This window comes from Diuraphis noxia, unplaced genomic scaffold (assembly GCF_037042655.1).
Source record: "Diuraphis noxia isolate RWA-SAM2 unplaced genomic scaffold, SU_Dnox_SAM2 contig0001, whole genome shotgun sequence".
NCBI classification, from domain to species: domain Eukaryota; kingdom Metazoa; phylum Arthropoda; class Insecta; order Hemiptera; family Aphididae; genus Diuraphis; species Diuraphis noxia.
The window spans coordinates 106922448-106944083 of NW_028301711.1; the positions used below are offsets into that span (position 1 = coordinate 106922448).

Below are 21636 nucleotides of genomic sequence, written 5' to 3' on the forward strand. Positions count from 1 at the left end.
GTCAACTAATGCTTTTCTAAGTAAAAAATATTAAAAATTTAATACAAGGTCACCATAAATCGATGTTGCTGGAATAAAAAAAATGTTTAACAAACCGTAGGTATATCTATTTTAATTTTTTATGAATTATTGTAAAATAATCTGTAAAACATAACAGGACATTTTATTTACATCGGTCATAAATATACAAAATATAAAATACAAGTAAATAAAGATAAAACTTCTGATGCAGATAATAGATTTTTACATATTATTGTCACTTGCACGTGTTTTCTTTGAACAAAATAAGGTAACTACTAACTACTAAGTACTAATTTACATTAAAATATAGACAATTTAAAAATGTTTTAAAATTATACAAAAAAATAGATAAATTAACAATAAAAAAATAAACTATTTTGTGTTGGTTGTTGTGTTTATTGATGTTGAAATATTCTTAATTTTGGTATCTTTTTAATTGAGTTATGTATCTGCTTTTTTTGCCATTTACATTCTTTATATATACGAATAATCAATAAAAGATTAATCATATAATCTACATGCTGCTGACATGGGAAATTTTTTAATTCTAGCATATTATTCTTATTTAATTTTGTTAAAATCAAATTTTTCAGTATTGATAGAATTTTATTTTCACTTTTTATGTTTTCAAAATGTTTTTCAAATATTGTCAAACTTATGCGACACACATTTATTTGCCAATTAGATGGCAATTTTAAGCCTCCAGTTCCTAATGGATCAATATGTTCAAAAGTTTTGTACAAAATCAACATTTTATTTGGATCGTTGTCTTCTGTGTCAGTTAACATAATATTTGTACAGTCTATACAATTAAAATTGTCAACACAACGTTTAGCCAAATACCCAGCAAAGTATGTAATTGAACAATCTTCTAGTGTTGTTTTGGAATTTTGCATATATTCAGGTTCAGATTCTGACGAGGACGAACTATATGATGAGTTTTGAAAAACTATATTACTACTATTATTATTTTTATATTCTTCTACTGGTTCAGATTCTTGGTGATTTACGTTAGTTTGATTTTGCGTTACGTCTACATCGTTTAATATGTCCACAGTTAAAAAATCGTCTTGGTCTAACTCACAATTACATTTTTCCGACGCCTTCATTAGAGAAAAAGAAGAAATACTTGCAAAGCAACTACGAAACATTCTAGCAGTCGGGTTCCTTGTATATCCGTTTTTTTGTCTTACTATAGAAAACATATTTTCTAATGGGTCTTGGTTTAGTCTATTTGTTAATAAGAAGTATTCTTTATTATTATTTTCTGGTTGAATATTATTGTGAAAATCTAATAATTCTGATTCATATAAATTAAGTACAGATGTTAAAGACCAAATCATACCCTTAAAACACGGTGGTACTGATATTTTTTTGTCCTTGTGACTAATTTTTTTAGCGTCTTGAAATTCTGATATGGTTTTTTTAATAATTTTAAATAAATGATGATTGTTATTGCTTAATGGTCGTCTATTTAAGTTCATATCATATAAATTTTTACTGTTACAGACATCAAATACATTATTTATTAAGAGTAAAAATTCTGCCGTATCTTTTGCAGTATTTGATTTTAACTCTCCCGTTTGAATACATGTTTTAATTGCAGCCGCGACACTATTACTGAAAATTTGGATTGCTAATTTACATGACATCTTTTGAAAAGGATTCGGATAAAGATGTACAGATGACAGTTTACACATTGCCCTTGCTGTATTATTTTTTATATCAATCTCGTATGTCTTAATCACGTCGCCAAAAGATATTATTTTATTTTTAATCTGTACATTTCCTGTTAGTAGATTATTTCTGAGACTTTTTATTAGATGTGGAATATCATATAAAAGATGGATTTTTTGACCATGTATTTCAGTAATGGGATTTACTTCAGTTCCACCGAGAAGCGTAAACAACTTTTGGTTTTGTGTCCCCTGATCACACACAATAGATGTTGGTAGTAATCCGACGTCAACTATGCATTTTACACTTTCTTTTATTAAAATACTTAGGTGGTTCCCATTAACACCGTTGTTAGCCAAAAAATAACACAAAGGGAATTTCCAATTTTTGTACAGTCCTCTAACCATAATGACCAATGCATGTTTAGCTACTTTTGGTGTACGACCTAAGGAACCCAAGTCTTCAAAACCTTCGATTAAGTCTAGAGATTTATTATACTCAATATCTGTCATTATTGACATCTCATCATGTAAAATAATACATTTTTTATCACTATTAGACATTTCTGATACTTTCAATTTTATATGATATAAGTACTCCTTGTTAAAACCAGGAAGGAAATTTATAGATTTTAACCATCGGCGCACTGTACTTTCACCAGGTAAAACTATACCACTTTTTCGCATATATTTATACGTCGAAGGTGATTTATAAAAGAGTGATAGTGCAAATCTTTTTTCAGCCTTTAACCAAGGTTTACGCTTTTTATGTATAATTTGCATGGACATGAGAGCTTTTGAATTAGCAGAAGGAAAATGCACTTGACTAAATAAATTATGATTTTGATTTTTTTCCATATTACGTTTTATTTCAACTTTTTTTTTTAACGATGCAATAACTGCTCTATTTCGTTTTAATAATTTTCTAGAGTTTTTCAGTTTTTCTTGGAGAATTTTATTTTTATCTTGTAATTTTTTTGGACTTAAGCTTTTATAATTTACAGTAGAATCTAGAGCTTTCTGTGGACTTGGAATAGTTGTTAGTTCTGAAACCCAAGCTTTTGTACTTGGTGAAATTGATAACGAAGGACTGTTACAGAATACAAACGTTGATTTTGGAGACATTGTTGGAGTATGCATTTTGAAATTATTTTCATATTTATTCGTAGGAGTTAATACTTTTAAAACGTTTGGCGAAAATAAAGTATTGTTATGACCCAGGGAACCTAAAAATAAATGATTTATTAGATCATAATTTGTATTCTACCCATAATTTAAGTAATATTTGAGCTCATGGGCTTATTTACCATGCTATATGATAAATCAGTTAAGTATGTTAAGAGGACGCGATGTCCGCATGTGTTGCCTCCGTCTTATAAGTGCGTAACATAGCAAATTTTGCAATTGGCAGAATACGTGTAGCTCCGTTAGTTTAAAAATTAGAGTGAATTGACCACTTGTAAAATTTAAAGGTAAAATCCAGGCAATTCCATTTTCCAGATTTTAATTTTAAAGCGAGTTGTGAGTATTTTAAGATGTCCGAAGAATTTACAATTTTATGATACTCACAACTCGCTTTAAAATTAAAAAATAATAAAAAGCATATACATTGCCAAGATAATAATCTAATCTTACCTTTAAATTTTATAAGAGGTAAATTCTACTGAGTATATAACTTGCGATATTACACACTTATAAGACGGAGGCAACACATGCGGGTGTAACGTCCTCGTATGCGCACAAATCTGAACATTCTGAGCCACTATAAAAGAAAATATTCGACTGCATTGATACAATTTTACATACCTACAACGACATTTCTAGCGTTTAAATTCTGAGCGAAGATTCTTCAAAACTTGTTTTAAGTGAAAATTAAAAAAAAAAAGTTGAAAGCAAATATTTGATTGTTTTTTATTAGCGTCTAAAGTTCGAAATTAGAAAAAAATACGTACAAATCATAAAATTTCGCAGTTTTTTTATCTAGAAATTCATAAAAAAAATTTGGTTAGTGTCTAAGATTTTAAAATTTGACAAGAGATTCTCCATAAGTTTTTCTACCTTTTTTAAAGAAAAAAAAACTTCCCAGAAAGTCAAACTAAATCTTTATGATCGTTTGAAATTAGACATTGGATGTTCGCCGGTTTTTTCAGAATCGTTTTTCGTATACAATGATATATTATTGAATTCAAATTTAACACCATCCATTATATCCAGGGGCGTATACAAGGGAGGGGATGTAGGGGTCAGATCCCCCATTTGTCTTTTTTTTAAATTTTATAAAATAGTGTTCTTAGTGTTAGCGCATTACAAGGAAACATCGAGAAAAAATTAAATAAATTGTTTAAACCTACTATAATTGTTTAATTCAGGGGCGTCTTTTCAACTTTTTGAAAGGCATGCTATCAACTAGTAGGAAGTCCAAAACCAAATTCAGCAGACCGATATAATATATTATTATATAATAATTATTTAAATAACGTTGGGTTCTATCACTGGATGGCCTCCCTCCTCATGTGTTCATGTTGTAAAAATAAATTTATGTATTTGTTCAAATTTGCTTATTATGCCTATTGTAGCATAGATTGTAAATATTCTAATAAAAAAAAAAAAAAAAAAAAAAATAATTATTACAAAAAAAAAAATGTCTCGCTTCACTCGACAATTTTCAATTTTATATTTCGCATGTATTTAATTTATTATGTATATACTAATATAGTATAGAACTTATAATACACCTAATAAATTAATTTTATACTTTATTATATTATTTAAACGCAAATTTAAATATTTATGGTTACGCTTTGTCCTTTAATATCTTCATGTAAAATCACTATATTTAAACGCGGTTTTTTTTACAGTACTAAGTATAAAAATTTTGATTGAATGGCATAAAATTAATTTTTTTCTTTAAAAAATTCAAAAATTTTCCAAAAAAATTTTTACGCATTTAAGAATTTATAATTTTTAAAATGGCAATTTTGTTGAACATATTTTTTAAAACAGTTAAAAAAAAATTAAATAAAAATTGACCAAGTTAGAGCAAGTTATGTTTTTGAATAATTGTAGTAAAAAAATGTAAAACAATGAAACTGGTTACCTATTTTTAAGTTTTTTAATTATCATAAAGTGAACCTAAAATTATGATATTTCACTTCATAATAATTAAAATACTTGAAAATAGGTAACCAATTTCACTGTTTAGCAATCGATATAACACGGCTATTTTTATTTCTATTCAAATCAAAACATTAATTAGGAATGTAAAATTATTGTCGTGTGCTGAAATTAGATATTTAATTATTGAAATGTGAAACAATTGATTTTTTTTACTACAATTATTCAAAAACATAACTTGCTCTAACTTGGTCAATTTTTATTTAATTTTTTTTTTGAACTGTTTTAAAAAATATGTTCAACAAAATGGCATCTTAAAAATTTTAAATTCTTAAATGCGTAAAAATTTTTTTGAAAATTTTTTAGTTTTTAAAAGAACAAAAATGAATTTTATATTTTTATGCAATTCAATCAAAATTTTTATACTTAGTACTGTAAAAAAAACCGCGTTTAAATATAATGATTTTACATGGAGATATTAAGTGTGATACGGGACTTTTGGGACATAGTGTAATTACCTATATTTTGTTATTTATTATTTTAATGTGATAGGTTTAAATTTTTTTTCTGACCCCCCCCCCCCCCACACACAAAATGTGTGTATACGCCACTGATTATATTGATCTTCTATATAGTAACCTACTCTACAGCAGAGCGACATCTACTTACCCGCTTTTTTAAACTTAGTCGGAGTCGTATCCAATATTTCGTTGACATTACTATTAGCATGTGCTTTTATTTCAGAAGCATTGGAGATTTTCCATCTCCAAGATTTGGGTGAGCTTAAATTAGTGTCCAACGTTGTCTTTAAAACTGGGTCATCAACTTTTTTGACTAGATTATAATAAAATAATTTATTTAAATGCAGTATTTAAAAAATAATTGGGGGGGGGGGGGTGTTGTAAATTTACCTTCATAGTTCTTTTTGGGTATAGCATTAGCATTGAGTCTCGATTTAACATCATTTTGATTGCTATATTGGTCTTTATCAAAATGTTCTGAGCATATAAACTTTTTTTTTAACTGTTTTGGGCTTAGTAAGTCCAACTCAATGTTCCCTAAAAGGAAAATTGTGAATCAAAAATCTTAATCTAAGTAGATAGATTTAAGTAAATCGTAGTTCGAATAAAAATAATTACTTGTTAAAAATATTATGATAGTATGGTTACTGGTTAGCAATTATTAATCATTAAGTATACATTAAGATTATTCGTATAAATAATGAGTTGATAAATAAATACATCTAAATACATACCAGAATTAATAATCCATTTTTTTATTAAATCAGTATTCGATGGAAATGTATGAAAACGTAACCCTTTATTTGAACTTCTGTGTGCATTTTTGCAATTAGCAAAAGAGCATTTTCTTCCTGACATTTATATTCCTTTCCTTATTAAGTACGTTCGAAAAAAAAATAAACAGTATTGTAATAATGTAATACTGTGAAAGTTAATTATTTAATTTAATAAAATTGAAATTTATTGATAACAAGTTAAAAGCAAAAGGAACGAGTTGACATGTTCAATTCAACGCAGCCAACGGTGTAATGAATATTGAATGTAAAAACTAATAAACAAAATTCCAAATATCATAGGACAACACTATACATTTAAATATATCAGTCTTAAAATGTTTAAAAATAATTATTTTTCCAGAAATAGGCGTGTAGCGTGTTACAATGTTGCACCTCGTTCAGATTGTAAACAATAATTGGTGCACTGCGATATCCTTAATATAAGTTTCTATTAGTGTTTGAATGTTTGATATTTAGTTTATTTTTATTATTCATTTTCTAACAGAATAATTTACTTTAGATGTATTATTATATCGTTGAATTGTAATTCAATATATCACGGGTGTCAAAATTCGACAAAACTCTGGGGTAGCAAAAATAAATAACTGACAAAAAATTGCCTTCTGTTTATTAAAAAAAAATTGTATCAGTATCATATAATCAATGGCATTATTTATTTTGTGGTAGCAAAATTGTACCCTTGCGCCATAAAGGCATAAAACAATGTAGAAGTCCCCTACAATGTGACGCCTATGCAATATCCTCAGACACTCAGTTCAATTTAACAAAAGTATAGTCGGGCAACAGTCAGAAACGCTGGGCAGTGGGCATATTCGTAATTCGCATATTACAGCAATAATTAACAGTGTGGTAGCTGCGGCCGTAGCAATGACTACTAGCGATTTCAACGGTTATGTCCATAATTAAAAACACATACGCAGCGCTGTATAACGGTGCTGTCCAAATAGTAAGCCGCCGAAAAACCGCTCAGTGAGCTATCTATAATATGTATAATCAATGGTTGTTCTGACTCCATATCATCGCGTACTTAATAATATTATTTTATAAAGTTTTAATTCAAAGGTTGTTTGCCATTATTGTTTTTTTATATATTATATTGTCGTGTCAGAAGGGCCTTACACTATAATTATTGTTTTCTTGGTGCTAATTGCTAAATACATCATATATTTATATTATTTACTATTGTAAGCCATAAAGGCCAAATATTATTATATTATTGTTAATTTGTTGTTATTGCCGTCGTGTATTATTTTATATTATTTAGCACAGGACCAGCTGGCCAGTCTGCGCTCCACAAATTGTGAGTTTTTCTTATTACTACTATTTATTATTTATTTAATTATTATACTTATTTTTACTCTGTTGGGCCAGAAGGGTCAAATTATTATATATTTATTTGTCAACCATAAGGGCTGCACATTTATAATTGTATATTTATCTTGCTTAGCCATAAGGGCTTGATTTATTGTTATTTTGTCGTGCCAGAAGGGCCGCGTATTATTTTTATATTACAATTTTTCTATATAAGCTTACAGCTCTGATAGCTACCTAATTTATATATTTTATTCTGTTTGGTCATAAGGGCTGTGCATCTATGTAACAGATTTTAATTATTATACTTATTTTTACTCTGTTGGGCCAGAAGGGTCAAATTATCATATATTTATTTGTCAACCATAAGGGCTGCACATTTATAATTGTATATTTATCTTGTTTAGCCATAAGGGCTTGATTTATTATTATTATATTATTTTTATTGTGCCATAAGGGCTATACATATTTATTATATTCTGTCGTGCCACAAGGGCCGTGCATTATTTATATTTGTATTGATTACTTTTACACGAACATCAGTTCTAATTGCTGTGATTTTATTATATATTTGTGCAATTATTATTATTGTGTATTATACAGCAACAGCAACTTATTACTAGAAACTTTGTTACCATTTATTATTATTTGTTTTATTGTACACACCCACATATATACACACATAACACAAATAACACACGTAAAACACAACACGCACTACATAGCTCGACAGTATTTGCCCGGCATTCCCGACCACTGCTGTTCGAGCTATTACACCAATACACACCCAGCTAGTCCTCGCACATTTAAGATCTAGGTGGTAGTGGTGAACAACAAAGGTGTCCGGGATGCGCATATTATTTTTATATGCTTCCGGCCCTAACAATCAATCTCATCACTGTTACCATTACTAGTATCAATATTATTGAAGCGAAACTCGATCAGCTGATTGGAGTTTTGTTTCCCTATGACCTGAAGTCTGAACCTCCGAAAAACATGGAATCGTTTCCCGTACCAACATGATGTTAGACCCAAAGTCACCCGTATTAAGTAAACGTTTTCGCCACGTTGGCGGGATACGATGTGCGGGGTCGGCATAGACCATATAGTAATATGGCATGGACTTTCATTCATCATTTTAACGTCCATCAAATTTGAGGATTTGTTTCATGTGTCCAAACACTGGAGTACTTGAAACTGTGAATGCATTATGGATTATTCATGACAAATTTAATTTGTCATTGGATTATTTATGTATTGCTCACCAAAACGAAATCAGCATCTCAATATGCAATAGTTACACAAATGTTAAAATCGGTTACATACAGAAATAAGGTGTTATGTCCATATCCATATGTGGCTTAACGACAGAATATTTGCAAAATAATTTCCATGTTGTTTCTGAAGAAATATTCCACAAATTAAATTGTTATACATTCTAAGGAATTTATCACCATCACGGCATCACTTACAAAAACAAAATTGGTTAAACGAAGTTACCACACTATGCAAGACGTAAGTGTACATAATAGTTATTTTTTCGGGGGTTATACGATAGGATGTCTGCAACTTAAATTTTTTTGACAATAACATCAAAAAACTATTTATGGGTACTAAATAACTGTAATACATTTTAATCTTTGATGAAAAAACTATAACATTAATGAGCTATGTACTTAAAAATATATTTAACTAAAAAATAAATAATTTTATATTTTTTTTTTATTTAGGAAATAAATGTTGTTTTCTCCAAAACTCTTTAAATGCGAGTAAATCAATCAATAATAACAGTCAAATTTGAGTATATTGTGACTATATTTTCCAATTGTATCAGAAAATGAAAATTTATATTTTTTGATACATGTACTGTGTACATTTAAATAAGTATGGAATAATAAATACTTATGTTATACATTTTTAAACAGACTACACAATAGATAAGTAAGTACCAATATTTTTAACATTAAAATAATTAAATCTAATAATTATAGTACCCCTCTTTTTACAGTAGCTTTTATGAAACATGAAATATCAAGTTGGACTACCACTTTTACAAATTGCAGACGAAACTTTGGTTGTATATTTTAAGTAATTAGGTTAAGTTATTGAATTGTAGTAAAATAACTAAGACTCATGAGTCGCTATAGAGATTTTTTAACATTTAAAATGGATAATTTAATATATTTTTAATATGAAACTTCTATGCTATATTTAAAGAAATGTATAAATGACATACCAGTTTTTCCCATTCTCAAATTCAGATACATAGTGACTATTCTCATTTTTAAGCCTTTGGGACTTGGTTTTATGAATGAAAATTCTATTAATAATTATTTTATGTGCATGTAGCATTGTAGGATTTACACTGTGGTTTAGTATAAAATCATATTTTATACAAAAATCACTTAACAAAAAGTTATCTAAAATATTTAAACTGTACATAGATGACGTAAAGTGTCCCGTTAACAAATTTAAGAACTATTTAATATACAACATTCATAGCCCTCAAAATAAATTGTAATCTACAGTAGTAAATATAAAAAGTGTAACAGAATAACCTGACAAATAAAAATTAAAAATTGATAATAGTTAAAACATATGACAAAAGTTATTAAAATGCCATGAATAATAAATGATTTAAGAAATATATTTTATTTATTTATTCCTTAAAAATATTGATATTTAAAAAAATTATTGTAAAAAATAAACTTATTTCACTTAAATAAACATTTTTACCCTCAAAATTAGACAAATTATTGAAAAATATTAAACTGTACTTGTAGCATGAGCATTTATAAATGATATGCATACATATTATGTATTGATGTATACACATAAAAAAAGTGGTAAAATATTGATTAGAACCAAAATTATTTCATGTGTTAGGTTATTATGTTACACTTTGTTACTACTTGTGTTCATTTAATTTTAATTAATTTATGTTGAATTGTGGACATGTCAAGTGTTAATATTTTTTGTTTGATGTGGGCATACCCAAATTCTGCAAATATTTGCATTACGGAAATTTGTCTATATTCTAATGAAACTATTGATAACTAATGTGTGAATTACTTTTGATAAATTATTATTAAATTAATGTCCATTATTTAGTCTATACAAGACAATGAGAGATTGAGAGGTATCTGATGTCTAAAACTAAAAAAAAAAATTTAAAAAGTATTTGATAAGATTTTTATTTATTCACTATTTTTGGGCCAACATGAAGGAGGTGAATAGTGAATGGCTTGTCCTTTCTTCCTGTCATATGTTGGACACCTGGGTATATTCTAAAATATGACAAAAATAAAATAATTATTTTAGTTGAAAGAAATTGTCTGTTAAAATTAAATTTCACATTTTTATTTTACCTTATTTCCACCTTGCCAGTATTCAAACCTAGCTTTGGCTTTCCGAATTATATAATTGTCCTCTAATGTCTGGGTTTGAACAGATATATTTCCCAGAATGTCCTTAAATTTGCTATGCAATGGACACCACCATTCAACACAATTCTAAGTTAAGAAAAAACAAAAAATACAAAGTATTAACATAATTATAAAATTATGAAAATAATATTACTATCTTACTTCACGTATCTCTAATGAATTGTCAGGGCTTTTGTTCTCGGTCGACTGAGTGGATTCATTCAACTTTAAATTGCTCATTTGGTTGCATACTAATTTTTCCAAGAATCCAACCCTAGACTCTATCATTGTATCAACTAACGGCTGTAACTCATATTTTTTGACGTAATGAGAAAAGTCAGAAGTAGATGAATTTGGGAATGATTCCTATTAATTATTATTAGATTTAAGTTTAATTAGAATTTTATATATTTATTTAGACTGTTATACATTTATTTAATTAGGAAATTTTTAGGTAAAAATAACTGTTACCGATTTGTTTTTATCATTGACATCAGTTTTTTTCTCCTCATATGTCAACAATTTTCGATTAAGCAATTTCTAAAAAAAAAAAGCAAATACTTCTTAGTCTATAATGTAGGTATTTTTAAATTCTAACGATAACAAAACTTACAATATCATATTCCAAAATACTATTTTTTGTTGTAAGTATAGTCTGTAAAAAAAAAATGTATGTTTATTGAGCTTTATTTATTTTTTTAAATTGTATCTACAAGAACGAAGTACTTATTATTTACGTACAATTTTTTCGGTTAATAATTGGACGGTGCCCGGGCAAAAAGGAATAAGTACAAAAACACTGTTTTGAGAAAACTAAAAAAAAACTATCTACAACATTCAAAAGTTGGAATTATTTCTCAATATTTTTGACATAAGTTTTTGAATTGGCTCTTCAAACACGGGTTTTCTTGAAACTTAAAATATTTGATTGACTTTGGACTTATAAGTCAAATAGTTGACTTATTTCCTTTGTACGGTAGTTATTTTGTCTTATTCCCTTTAGCACATGACTTATTCCTCTTGGACATAATTTATTTTGACTTATTCCCTTTAGCACATGACTTATTGCTTTTGGACAGCATTTTTTTTTTTGGACTTATTCCCTTTACCATATAAGTTATTACTTTTGAGTAGTTTTTAATTTGACTTGTTTCCTAATACACGTGACTAATATTAATTATTATTCATTGGTGCAACAAATTATTGACATAGGTATAAACTATTAGTCAATAAATTATTAATTATTAATAATAGACTAATACTGTAGAATCTGTTTCTCTTAAAATCAGGGCATAGTGGATATAACTCTTATTAAACTGGTACATAATAATATTATCTAAGATAGTATTGATAGTAAATACAACTACTACCTATACTTACTTTAATTAATATACAAATCTTAAAATTATAGACACCTAATCAATATTATAAACTCTGAACAGTATGCCATGTGTTCAACATAAAACAATATTGTTAAATCTTTTTAATTTTTAAAATGCTTAAATATTAAAAAAAAAACAACTTCAATAGAAAATAAAAAATTTTCTTTTGTAATATCAATGCTAAAATGAATATGTAAATAAACGACTTCATGCTTGTAAGTCAAACAAAAATAAAAATAAATATTTAAACAAAAATAATAAAAAAAAATCGGGTAAGTCGTGTATGTCGCTCTGCTGTACAGTAGGTTACAAGTGGGTTACTCTAATGGATGGAATTAAATTTGAATCCAATGATATTATATCATTGTATACAAAAAACGATTCTGAGCGAAGACGGTTTATCTGTCTAGGATATATTATAGATTATTAAAAATTTTCAAATCTTAGATTTAAAAAGAAAAATTTTTATGAATTTCTAGTTTGAAATAATTTGCGAATTTTCGTAATTTTTTATTTATGTTGTCAAAATTCAAACTTTGAATGCTTGTAAAAAAAAAATTGTGACTTCGCATTTCTTTTTTTTTCAATTTTTATTGTAAAAATATATTATGAGCCTTGTATTCAATTTTCAAATCTTAGATATAAAAAGAAAATTTTTTATGAATTTCTAGCTTAAAATAATTTCTGTATTTTCGTGATTTTTACATAATATGTTGTCAAAACTCAAACATTGAATGCTTAAAAAAAAATTGTATTCCTTTTATTTTGCAACTGCTATTGTAACAATATGTGAAGAGCCTTGTATTAAATTTTCAAGCTTTTCTGCCTAACAAATAAATTTTTATCAATATTAATTTAAAAAAAACTTATAATGATCGGAAATTTGAAATGCCTGAAAATTGCATGGTGGATAGAATATACTTATATAAACATTAAACTTCGTTGTTAAACTTCGAGATTTTGTCATTTCTCATCATCGACCACTGGTGAGGCCGCGGCACTATCCAACCCGCTGCTCAATATGGTTTAAGCAACCGCCAGGTGATATACTCCCACCGGCAGAGTGGCTAGATTCCCGGGAGAATACTCACCGTTAATTTTTGCCTGATCAGCATGCGATCAACAACCACTTTCGTCATATAAATGACTGCCACTACGAATCCGATCTCAGACGTCGGCACCGATTTTACTCGGCACTTGGGCCCAGACGTCGTTCCCGTAGTACTCATCCCCGGTTTTAAATAACCAAGCGTCCAGAGTGCGACGTTTCGGCCAGAGGGCCATCATTGCTACCATGTAGCTAGGTCTTTGCCTCCCGACTATTTACTTTTTACAGACATCAGAGGGCTAGTGATTGGCCCGTGACGCCGCGCTCGCAGGTCACGCGGTAGTCGCGGCCTCTCATTTAATGTTTTTAATGGAGTGAGTACTCCATTCTCCTCGCTCCGCCCAGCGCCTACAGACCTTTCGGTCGTGCATCAACCACACGCCCCAGGCGCACCTAGTGTAAACACGTAGGCCACTGGTTGAGTAGTCGCAGTGCTTGTCCCGTAGAACAGTTCACCACGACTCTCTCACCATCACTAGAGCTACGCTGCACCCCGCATCCCAGATGCTTACTCGTACCGTGGGTACGAGTGACGGCCGCCAGTCCCCGTGTACTCGACCACTCGGGTCGCTACTTTCGGTTTCCCGTTATACCGTCCTTACGCTACCGCTCCACGTCCCAGACGCTACCATCCTATTGACCCACAACATGACCGCGAGAAACCACAGCCACCCGCATGAACGACCTGAACTCTTTCCAAAGCTCAGGCGAACTCACGAGCGACCGCAGCTCACACGGCCACTGTAGGCCAACTCTCTCCACTAGGTCTCTTAGTGCCCTTCTAGCGCCCGTCAGTGCTTCGCAATGGAATACAACATGTTCTGCCGTATCCAAAGTTCCACATGATTGACATTCGTCGGTCTTTGATTTAGAGAAGCGGTGGAGATAAGCCATGAACCCCCCGTGTCCCGTGAAGAACTGGGAGGACTCATGATCTACCACCAACCACTTACACTTCAACCTTTCTTTCACTGATGGGAAATAGCTATATGTGAGTCTACCCTTCTCACTAGCCTCCCACCGTGCTTGCCATTCTGCAAGTCCCTCCTCCTCTATAATCCGTTCCTGCTCCATCCCGAGCCAGTCCCTCCTACTCCTAGCTTTACGGCCCCATTGCCTTGCTTCCAGGTCCAGCGGCAACACCCCCGCCAGCACAGGAAGAGCCTCCGTACTTGTGGTACGGTAGGCTCCCGTTACTGACAGGAGAGCGCCTCTCTGAGCCCCGAGAAGTAGGCGTTTCATCATCCGATCGTTAACGGTTTCACCCCACACTGCAGCCCCGTAAACCATTCTCGGCACAAATACACCTAAGTATAATTTGCGCGTCGTCTGGCCACTAAGGCCCCAGGTAGAGGCTACAATCCGCCTGATCCTCTGAAACATGGGTGCCGCCTTTCCCGCTACTTTTCTTACCTGGTTCCTGAAACTCCACCTATCGTCCAATGTAACTCCGAGATATTCCATCTCTGTTACCTCCGTTAACCGCCGCCCGTCCATCCTAACTGTATAGGGCGGTGTCAGCTTTCCCTTCAGACACATGACTTTCGTCTTTGTGCCCGAGAAGGTCAGCTTCATGCCGCTCGCCCAGGACCCTGCTCTTTTCAATTTCTCCTCTGTCCTTCGAATCACCTCGGCCCGAGTCCGGCCGGCTATCATCAGCAACGCGTCATCCGCGTAGCCAATGGATAGTTCTTCTTCCGACCCATCCAGACTCAGTAAAGAGTCCATCAAGATCTTCCAAAGTTCCGGACCAAACTGCGAACCCTGAGGACAACCCTTGGACAGCCTCCGCTCGCTCTTCCCCGCCGGCACAGTGATGCTGGCGTGTCTACCCCCTAAATAACTCCGGGTCAGCTCACACATCCTCCTCGTCGTGCCCAATCTGGTCATGTGATGCAATATTGCCGGCCACCAGGCGTTGTCGAACGCTCCCGAGATGTCCAAGAACACCCCGAGAACGTACTTCTCAACCCGGCTTTCAGCCCATTCTCTCATCCTTAATATTGCATCATTGGTACTCTTATTACTCGTAGATCCAAATTGTTTATCGGTCATCCTTGGTTCGGTCATCTCCCGAAGCCTCACGCAGATAAGGTACTCCAGTGCCTTTGACAGCACCGGGAGCAGACTTATCGGCCTGTAAGACTTGGGATCCGACTTATCCTTGTCACGATTCTTCAATAGGGGTACCACCACAGCTTTCTTCCATGACCTCGGAAAGCGAGCTTTTCTCCAACACTCGTTGAAGAGAGCGGTCACTATTTCCGCCATCTCCGGAAAAGCTACACGGAGAATTCTGGCTGTTATACCATCCTCCCCCGGAGCTTTATCCCTTCCCATTCGCCAAATGGCCTTTCTCACATCCTCCTGAGTAAATTCCTCCCGTTGATTGCCCTCGTTCTCCTCTCCCGATATATGACCTTCAGTTTCATCCAAGTGCACTCCAGTCTCCTCGCGGATTCTTTTGTGCTCCTCAGTTTCACCTTCTGTCGTATCTGGGGGAATCAATGATTCGAGCAGCAAGTCGAGCGTGTCCTCCAGACCCAGCGTGCGCTCTCCATTCCCCTTTCGGAGAGTGGCTAGCACTCCGCGTGAATCTGTATTCACGCCCTCCTTGCACCAGCGGTAGGCGGACCCCCATGGCCTTTTGTTACCCTCCTCGGTAGTAAACTTTCGCCAGGTCCTTGTCTGCTCATTTCTCCTTCCTGTTAGGTACTTGTTCCTTTCTCTCCTGTACTTCTCTTCTAATGCGGCCGTCCTTTCCTCGCATCCCCTGGCGCGTGATTTACTCACCATCCACCTCAGCCTCTTGACACATCTTCGCTGGGTGTCGAGTTCCCCCGTGAACCACGATGGAGCCTCTAACCCACGCGACTTCATCAAGGGCATCGACTTCTGACAAGCTTCACTGATCGCCGAGGTTAGGTAATCCGCTCTGGAATGTAAGTCCTCCTCCAACCAGCTGGATTGACCGTCAAACAGTCTCTCCGCCAGTCTTTGTCGGAACTTATCCCAGTAGGCTTTCCGGACATTGAACCTTTTACTTTTTCCTACTCCTGTTACCGTCTCCTCCGTTTCGTCGTTGTAGTCGAATGTGATAAGTCTATGATCACTCGTAATCGCATTCTCGTGTACCTTCCAGTTACCGATGAACGCGGCGACTTTCATTGACGCAAGCGTCAAGTCAAGTATCGCCGAGCCCATACTGGTGTAAAAGGTCGGTACCGATCCTGTATTACAACAGATCATTTCACCTGACATTATCATATCCTCCACCAACCCTCCTTTCCCGTCTGTATGTGTGTCGTTCCATAGTGTAGACCTCGCGTTCACATCGCCACCGATGATCCAGTCCGCATTTCCAAATCCCCGGATAGCCGTCTCCAGTCTTTCGACATGGAGCTCGGTTCTCTCTGAAAACTGGAAATACGTACTGCCCACTTAAAGGCTCCGATTTCCGCTTCGGATTTCCACTATCACCAAATGAGTCCCGCTAAACTGCGTTACTAGTGTTGCGCCCAATAACGGGTTAACAACTAGCACCGCAGCCGCTGGTTTTTCACCTGGCGAGTTACCCGCTATGATTCTGAGCGGTGATTTACCAAGGTTGGCAAATGTCCCGCTCTTCGTCACATGGGGCTCCTGGATCAACACAACATCCAGACCTCTCTCCCTTACCTCGGACAGCAGGTCGTCTGTTGCCAGTCTCCCCCGTCCCAGATTAACTTGTCCTACTCTTACACCGTCCATTTAAATTTCCGGACTTCCCTCCGGAAATTCACCTCCCACGTTCGACACCTCGCAGTATCGCCCGAGACATGGTCATAGGCCCAGCCGCTCAAGGCACAACATGTGCACCTGCGAACAGCAAGGTCCGCAACACAGTGCGCAGCGTGATGCCGGCCCGAACATCGCCCGCAGACCACCGACGGCGCCTTGCAGAATGCACCAATGTGTCCGTAACGTTGGCATCTATGACACCTTCGCACGTCCACGCTGGGACCCACCCGACACCGCGACAGCCCAACGAACAACGCCTGGCCAACAATCTCGCCAGCAACCTCTGGTGTTACCGCGAACTCTATATCTCGTCCCCGTCTCGTCGTTTTACCTCTGCCTTTTCGTGGGATCAGCTCCAGACTTAGGTTCCACCCCGGTCTCAGATTCACAGAACCTTCGTTCTGCTCCTCCAATAACGCGGCGACCACCTCATCCTTCACCTCAATCCCAACCCCGTAAACTTTTATACGAGGATTTCTCTCACCCGCTGGACGAATGTCCAACGAAGTGTTTTGGAGAAGTTTCCTCGTCTCCTCATTCTCCGGATCTAAGTACAATTTATCCTTACCCACTTTTTTGATCTTTTTAAACGCAGGCGCACATTTCTTCCTAGAGAGAACATCCCAGAGAGTCTTGATCATCTGCTCCTCGGTTGCCTCGACAACCTTTGGTGCCTCCGACCCTTTCTCCCCGAGCTGCTCCACCCTCAGGATGTGCCCTCCAAACTTCTTCCCTCTCGCTCTTTGTGACTCCTCGAAGAGGATTCTAACCTCCTTCGGGACCACCCTTCTCTCTTTCTTTTTCCTTACCACTTTCGTCCATCTATTATCGTTCCCGGTCTTCTCTTTCGGCTGTTGTGTCTTGGGCTGCCCAGAAGTTTCCTTCCGAACATCCCCTTTCACTTTCTCGATCGGCTTTGATTTTGTTCCCCCAGACTCCTTTGACCGTTTTTCAACGGCCCCAGTCGTCTCGGATCGTTTCCTCTTGGCCGACTTTACTTCTTGCGAAGTTGAGGCCTCTGGTTCGGACACGAGATCTATAATCTCCGGACCCTCTTTCCTTATCTTCTTTTTACGCTTCTTCGACTTCTTTTTCGGCCTTTCCTCCTTTTTCTCTTCCCTAATTTCCGCGTTTATCTCCGCAATCACCCTTTCGAGATCTTCACCGAACAGATAGTCCCCAGGAGATGCAGGCAACTCCATGGGCTTTTCCGTCCGGGTCTTTTCTCTATTCGGAGTTTTGCACGAGACCGACTGACTTCTCCGTTGGTGTCTGGCCTCTAAAAGTCGTCCCTGCATCATCATTTGCGCGTAGATGAGTTCATCTACAACGCTCATGAGATCAGTTCTGATCTTCTTGAAGGCTTCTTCCCGGGGTTTTGTCATTGTCACCTTGTCTACCCTCATCGCCGTAATGAGTGCACCAAGTTTATCTGACTGTTCCCTCCCACGACGTCCCAAGTTACAGGTGTAATCCCGTAACTCTATGGTGGACCCCACGCCGTAGGTGAACCTGTCAACGCCCTCACCCTCTTCATCCCTCATCCGCTTGTTGGCCTTCCTGGGAGTTTCCTCACCAAGAGTTCCGCAGATGATGGGAGATTTCTCCCACTTCCTATCTACCAATTGTCCTTTTTGTTCCTGTCCATTATCCATAATCTCTACGTTTGCACTTTTATATTCCATATAATTCCCACGATACGAGGACGATCTAAAAAGTCCATTATGTCACTGCGCCTCTCTGACATAATAAGGAATTGATATCCCACCCTTCCCAAGGGGCAGGAGATCCCTATAGACACGGTATTTTACCCTCCTCCGTGCCAACCTAATTCTCATAGCTAAGTACCTGAGCTTAGGAGGTGTCTAGGGCTTTCAGTTAAGAAAACCCTGTGCCATTGTGCTTCCGCTAGGCAGATCCGATGAAGGACCCCTCGGTTTACCAACATATTTAACGATTTTCATCGTAATGTCGGGCCGAGCGCGTCTGATCCAGCTAACCAAAGCCAGACCCGCTTTTGACCCCGATAAAGTTAATAACCTGGGTCAACCCCCCCCCCCCACCCCAACGCGCTTTTAATCCGTTGGGTGGTTCTCTGGCCTTCCTGCAGTAGGTAAGGTCACCCGAATATGGCATAACCTTATTCGGTATTTTTCCCTGGAGAAGTCTTCGAGTTGCAAGTGACTCCTCCGGGTCGAGTAGCGTTGTCAGCTGCTACCCGAACCTGGGTCAGCCGTTTAAGACCACTTCCAGTTCACGCTCAATATGAGCCCCTTGTCAGGTTTTGATGTCTGACCGGTCTAATACCATTAGAATGGCCCGTCCCCGGTCAACTTAATGAACGGAGCCGTTGTTTTATGCTACAGGTGGTGAAGCCCATATGCATGCCTCATTGTGGGTGTGTTACGTCCACGAATGATATAATCCATCGGAGTGTTGACCACTTTGTTTGTGGTAGGTGTTTTTTGTCTTAGGCCAACAACACCTCGAGCTGTTCTAGAATCGGTTTCATTCCGATCCCGCTACCACCATTCCCAAGGGGACGTCAGACTCACACCGTCGCCATCCACGCACCGACACCTCCGCCCAGTCATGTCAAGACGGAGGCTCGTGGCATATACGGCGAACCGACGTACGGGCCCCCATATCGAGGTCTAGGCCCAAGACTAGAGATCGCATAGTTGGCGCGTAGTGGTAGACTAAATGCCTTAAAGGAAAAAGGCCCGACGGAACCCCCAAAAGGAGGCACCGCCGGGCCAGTTCCCGTATGCGCAGACAGTCGACCGCGTGTTCCGCTCGCCGCTCCGGAAGCAGCGACAGACACGATCCAGCTCGGGCAACACACGTCTGCGTCCCCGACCTAGATGTCCTCGGTCGCGATGGTACATACGCCCACCGCGACCGAGTACTTTCAGTCGTCATTTGTAATCTTCGAGTATTTGCTATGATACTCTACCCCGTCCGGCGGGCGGTGATCGGCTGACACCGATCAGCGCACGCCGTGGGGACGAGGCAAGCATATATTTCATTTACCGTCTGAACAAACAATTCGAGACGCCTAGCTAACTCCGTGTTTCCACAGAGAGAGCCGATGGTTGGAATCAAGTCGGTGTTAGCCGGCAGCGCCCGAAGGCGATACCGTTTACATCTACCGCTACGAGGAAGCCCCGACTCTTCGGTACGAGCGCCTTTCCAGGGGCGGTCGCAGCGGAGACCACAATACTCTCGTTCGTGTCCCGCCCCAATACCCCGCCGCGGACGGGTCATGAGACGGGCCACTAGCCGAGTTCCAATCCACGGGACCTTGCAATGCCCCGGGAACCGGAATAATCAGCCATCGATCGGACCTTACCCCCGGTTTTCACCGTAGGATAAGCGCGATCGAAAACGGTGCGCAGAGTCTAGTTCCCCGGATGCTGACAAGTCAACACGCGGAGCCCCACAAACTGCGCCCCTCGAACATTCTCTAGCGAGAACCAATATTAGACGTTACACCCACGGGACGCGGAAAGCCTCGCCACCGGGGCTACCCGTCTTGGTCAGTGACTGACGTGAGGACGACCTTAAGTCCGCTCTACGTCCATCTGCGACCATTGGCTGTGGTTTCGCTAGATAGGTTGGGGGTCTGTGAACGGGTGTCATTAGGTGAGGTGGCGGAAAAAATTAGCGCTTTGTGATTACGCCTATTTTTCCCGCGTGTACTACCGAAATGTGCCAAATGTGTGTGCAATGTTCGGGCTTACATATGACTTTTGTGCTTGTGAATCGAGTAGCGCTGTTACGAAGCCTGACCTAAATTCTAGCTCGACCGCGGGGGTCGGAATATTGTCGGGGCATGTTCGTTTTTTGTTACTCGTCGTTGGTTGTGTACTGTAGCGGGGCAACTGGTTCTGAACCGCGTTTCCGGTGCTCTGGTGAGCGGTTTGCACCGCCATTATCAGAGCGTCCGTTTCGGTTGCCTCTGTGCTACTGGTATGTTCCAACGGTGCACGTGTGAATTTCATAGTAGTGGTCTGTCGATGAGCGTTTGACAGTTATATCCCCGTCCGTAATGCCGAACGTTATTGGTGGTGGCGTGGTTGTGTGTGTGTGTGTGTGTGTATGAGGCGGCGGCGCGGACAAATGTCCGCCGACTCAATTTCCGTTTACCAAAGTCGGTGTGTGCCCGGGGCAGTCACTGTTCCAGTGCGGCCCTCCGCAGTACCCTCACGGGTTAGACGGTGGCGGTTTTCCAGCCGTACCGTCCCGTGTACGCGGTTGGTGGAGCGGGCATTGTGTCCGGACTTGGCCGGCTTGTTTGTATGCCGGTTTTGGTTGCGGTGGTGGTGGTGGTGGTATAGTGCTGACTCGACACGTTATCAAACCGTAACGATCGGTCGGCGTGTTGGTGTGCCGCGGAACAACTCGTTCCGTAGTTCGTCGCGTTTGATATATTCACGTGTGGATGTTGGTGTGCGTTATCGGTTGTTGATAATTCCGGTGTATTCCGGTGTTGTCCTGA

At 37.3% G+C, this 21636-nt stretch overlaps 2 protein-coding genes across 2 annotated transcripts; both read right to left on the reverse strand.

The window, feature by feature from the left end:
* Positions 1-410: 410 nt before the first annotated feature.
* On the reverse strand, positions 411-6828 carry LOC149063228 (uncharacterized). Its single transcript, XM_089217448.1, has 4 exons — positions 6067-6828; positions 5723-5869; positions 5481-5645; positions 411-2923 (listed from the first exon to the last, which is right to left on the reverse strand). The coding sequence occupies exons 1-4, from the start codon at positions 6188-6190 to the stop codon at positions 417-419; spliced, it is 2943 nt and encodes a 980-aa protein (XP_089073574.1). The 5' UTR covers positions 6191-6828; the 3' UTR covers positions 411-416.
* A 3809-nt stretch (positions 6829-10637) lies between these two features.
* LOC149063229 (uncharacterized) lies at positions 10638-11105 on the reverse strand. The gene is made up of 3 exons (XM_089216359.1): positions 11028-11105; positions 10809-10952; positions 10638-10727 (listed from the first exon to the last, which is right to left on the reverse strand). Exons 1-3 carry the CDS (start codon positions 11103-11105, stop codon positions 10638-10640), a joined length of 312 nt encoding a protein of 103 aa, XP_089072485.1.
* Positions 11106-21636: the final 10531 nt, after the last annotated feature.

Bases quoted from the DNA above. Each gene is read 5' to 3' on its own strand.
- LOC149063229 (XM_089216359.1), bottom strand. From the start codon at position 11,105: ATGAGCAATTTAAAGTTGAATGAATCCACTCAGTCGACCGAGAACAAA. The intron at 10,953-11,027 runs GTAAGATAGTAA...TTCTTAACTTAG, and splicing joins ATTCATTAGAGATACGTGAA to AATTGTGTTGAATGGTGGTG. The intron at 10,728-10,808 runs GTAAAATAAAAA...GTCATATTTTAG, and splicing joins ACTGGCAAGGTGGAAATAAG to AATATACCCAGGTGTCCAAC.
- LOC149063228 (XM_089217448.1), bottom strand. From the start codon at position 6,190: ATGTCAGGAAGAAAATGCTCTTTTGCTAATTGCAAAAATGCACACAGA. The intron at 5,870-6,066 runs GTATGTATTTAG...TTTTCCTTTTAG, and splicing joins AAAATGGATTATTAATTCTG to GGAACATTGAGTTGGACTTA. The intron at 5,646-5,722 runs GTAAATTTACAA...ATTATAATCTAG, and splicing joins ACCCAAAAAGAACTATGAAG to TCAAAAAAGTTGATGACCCA.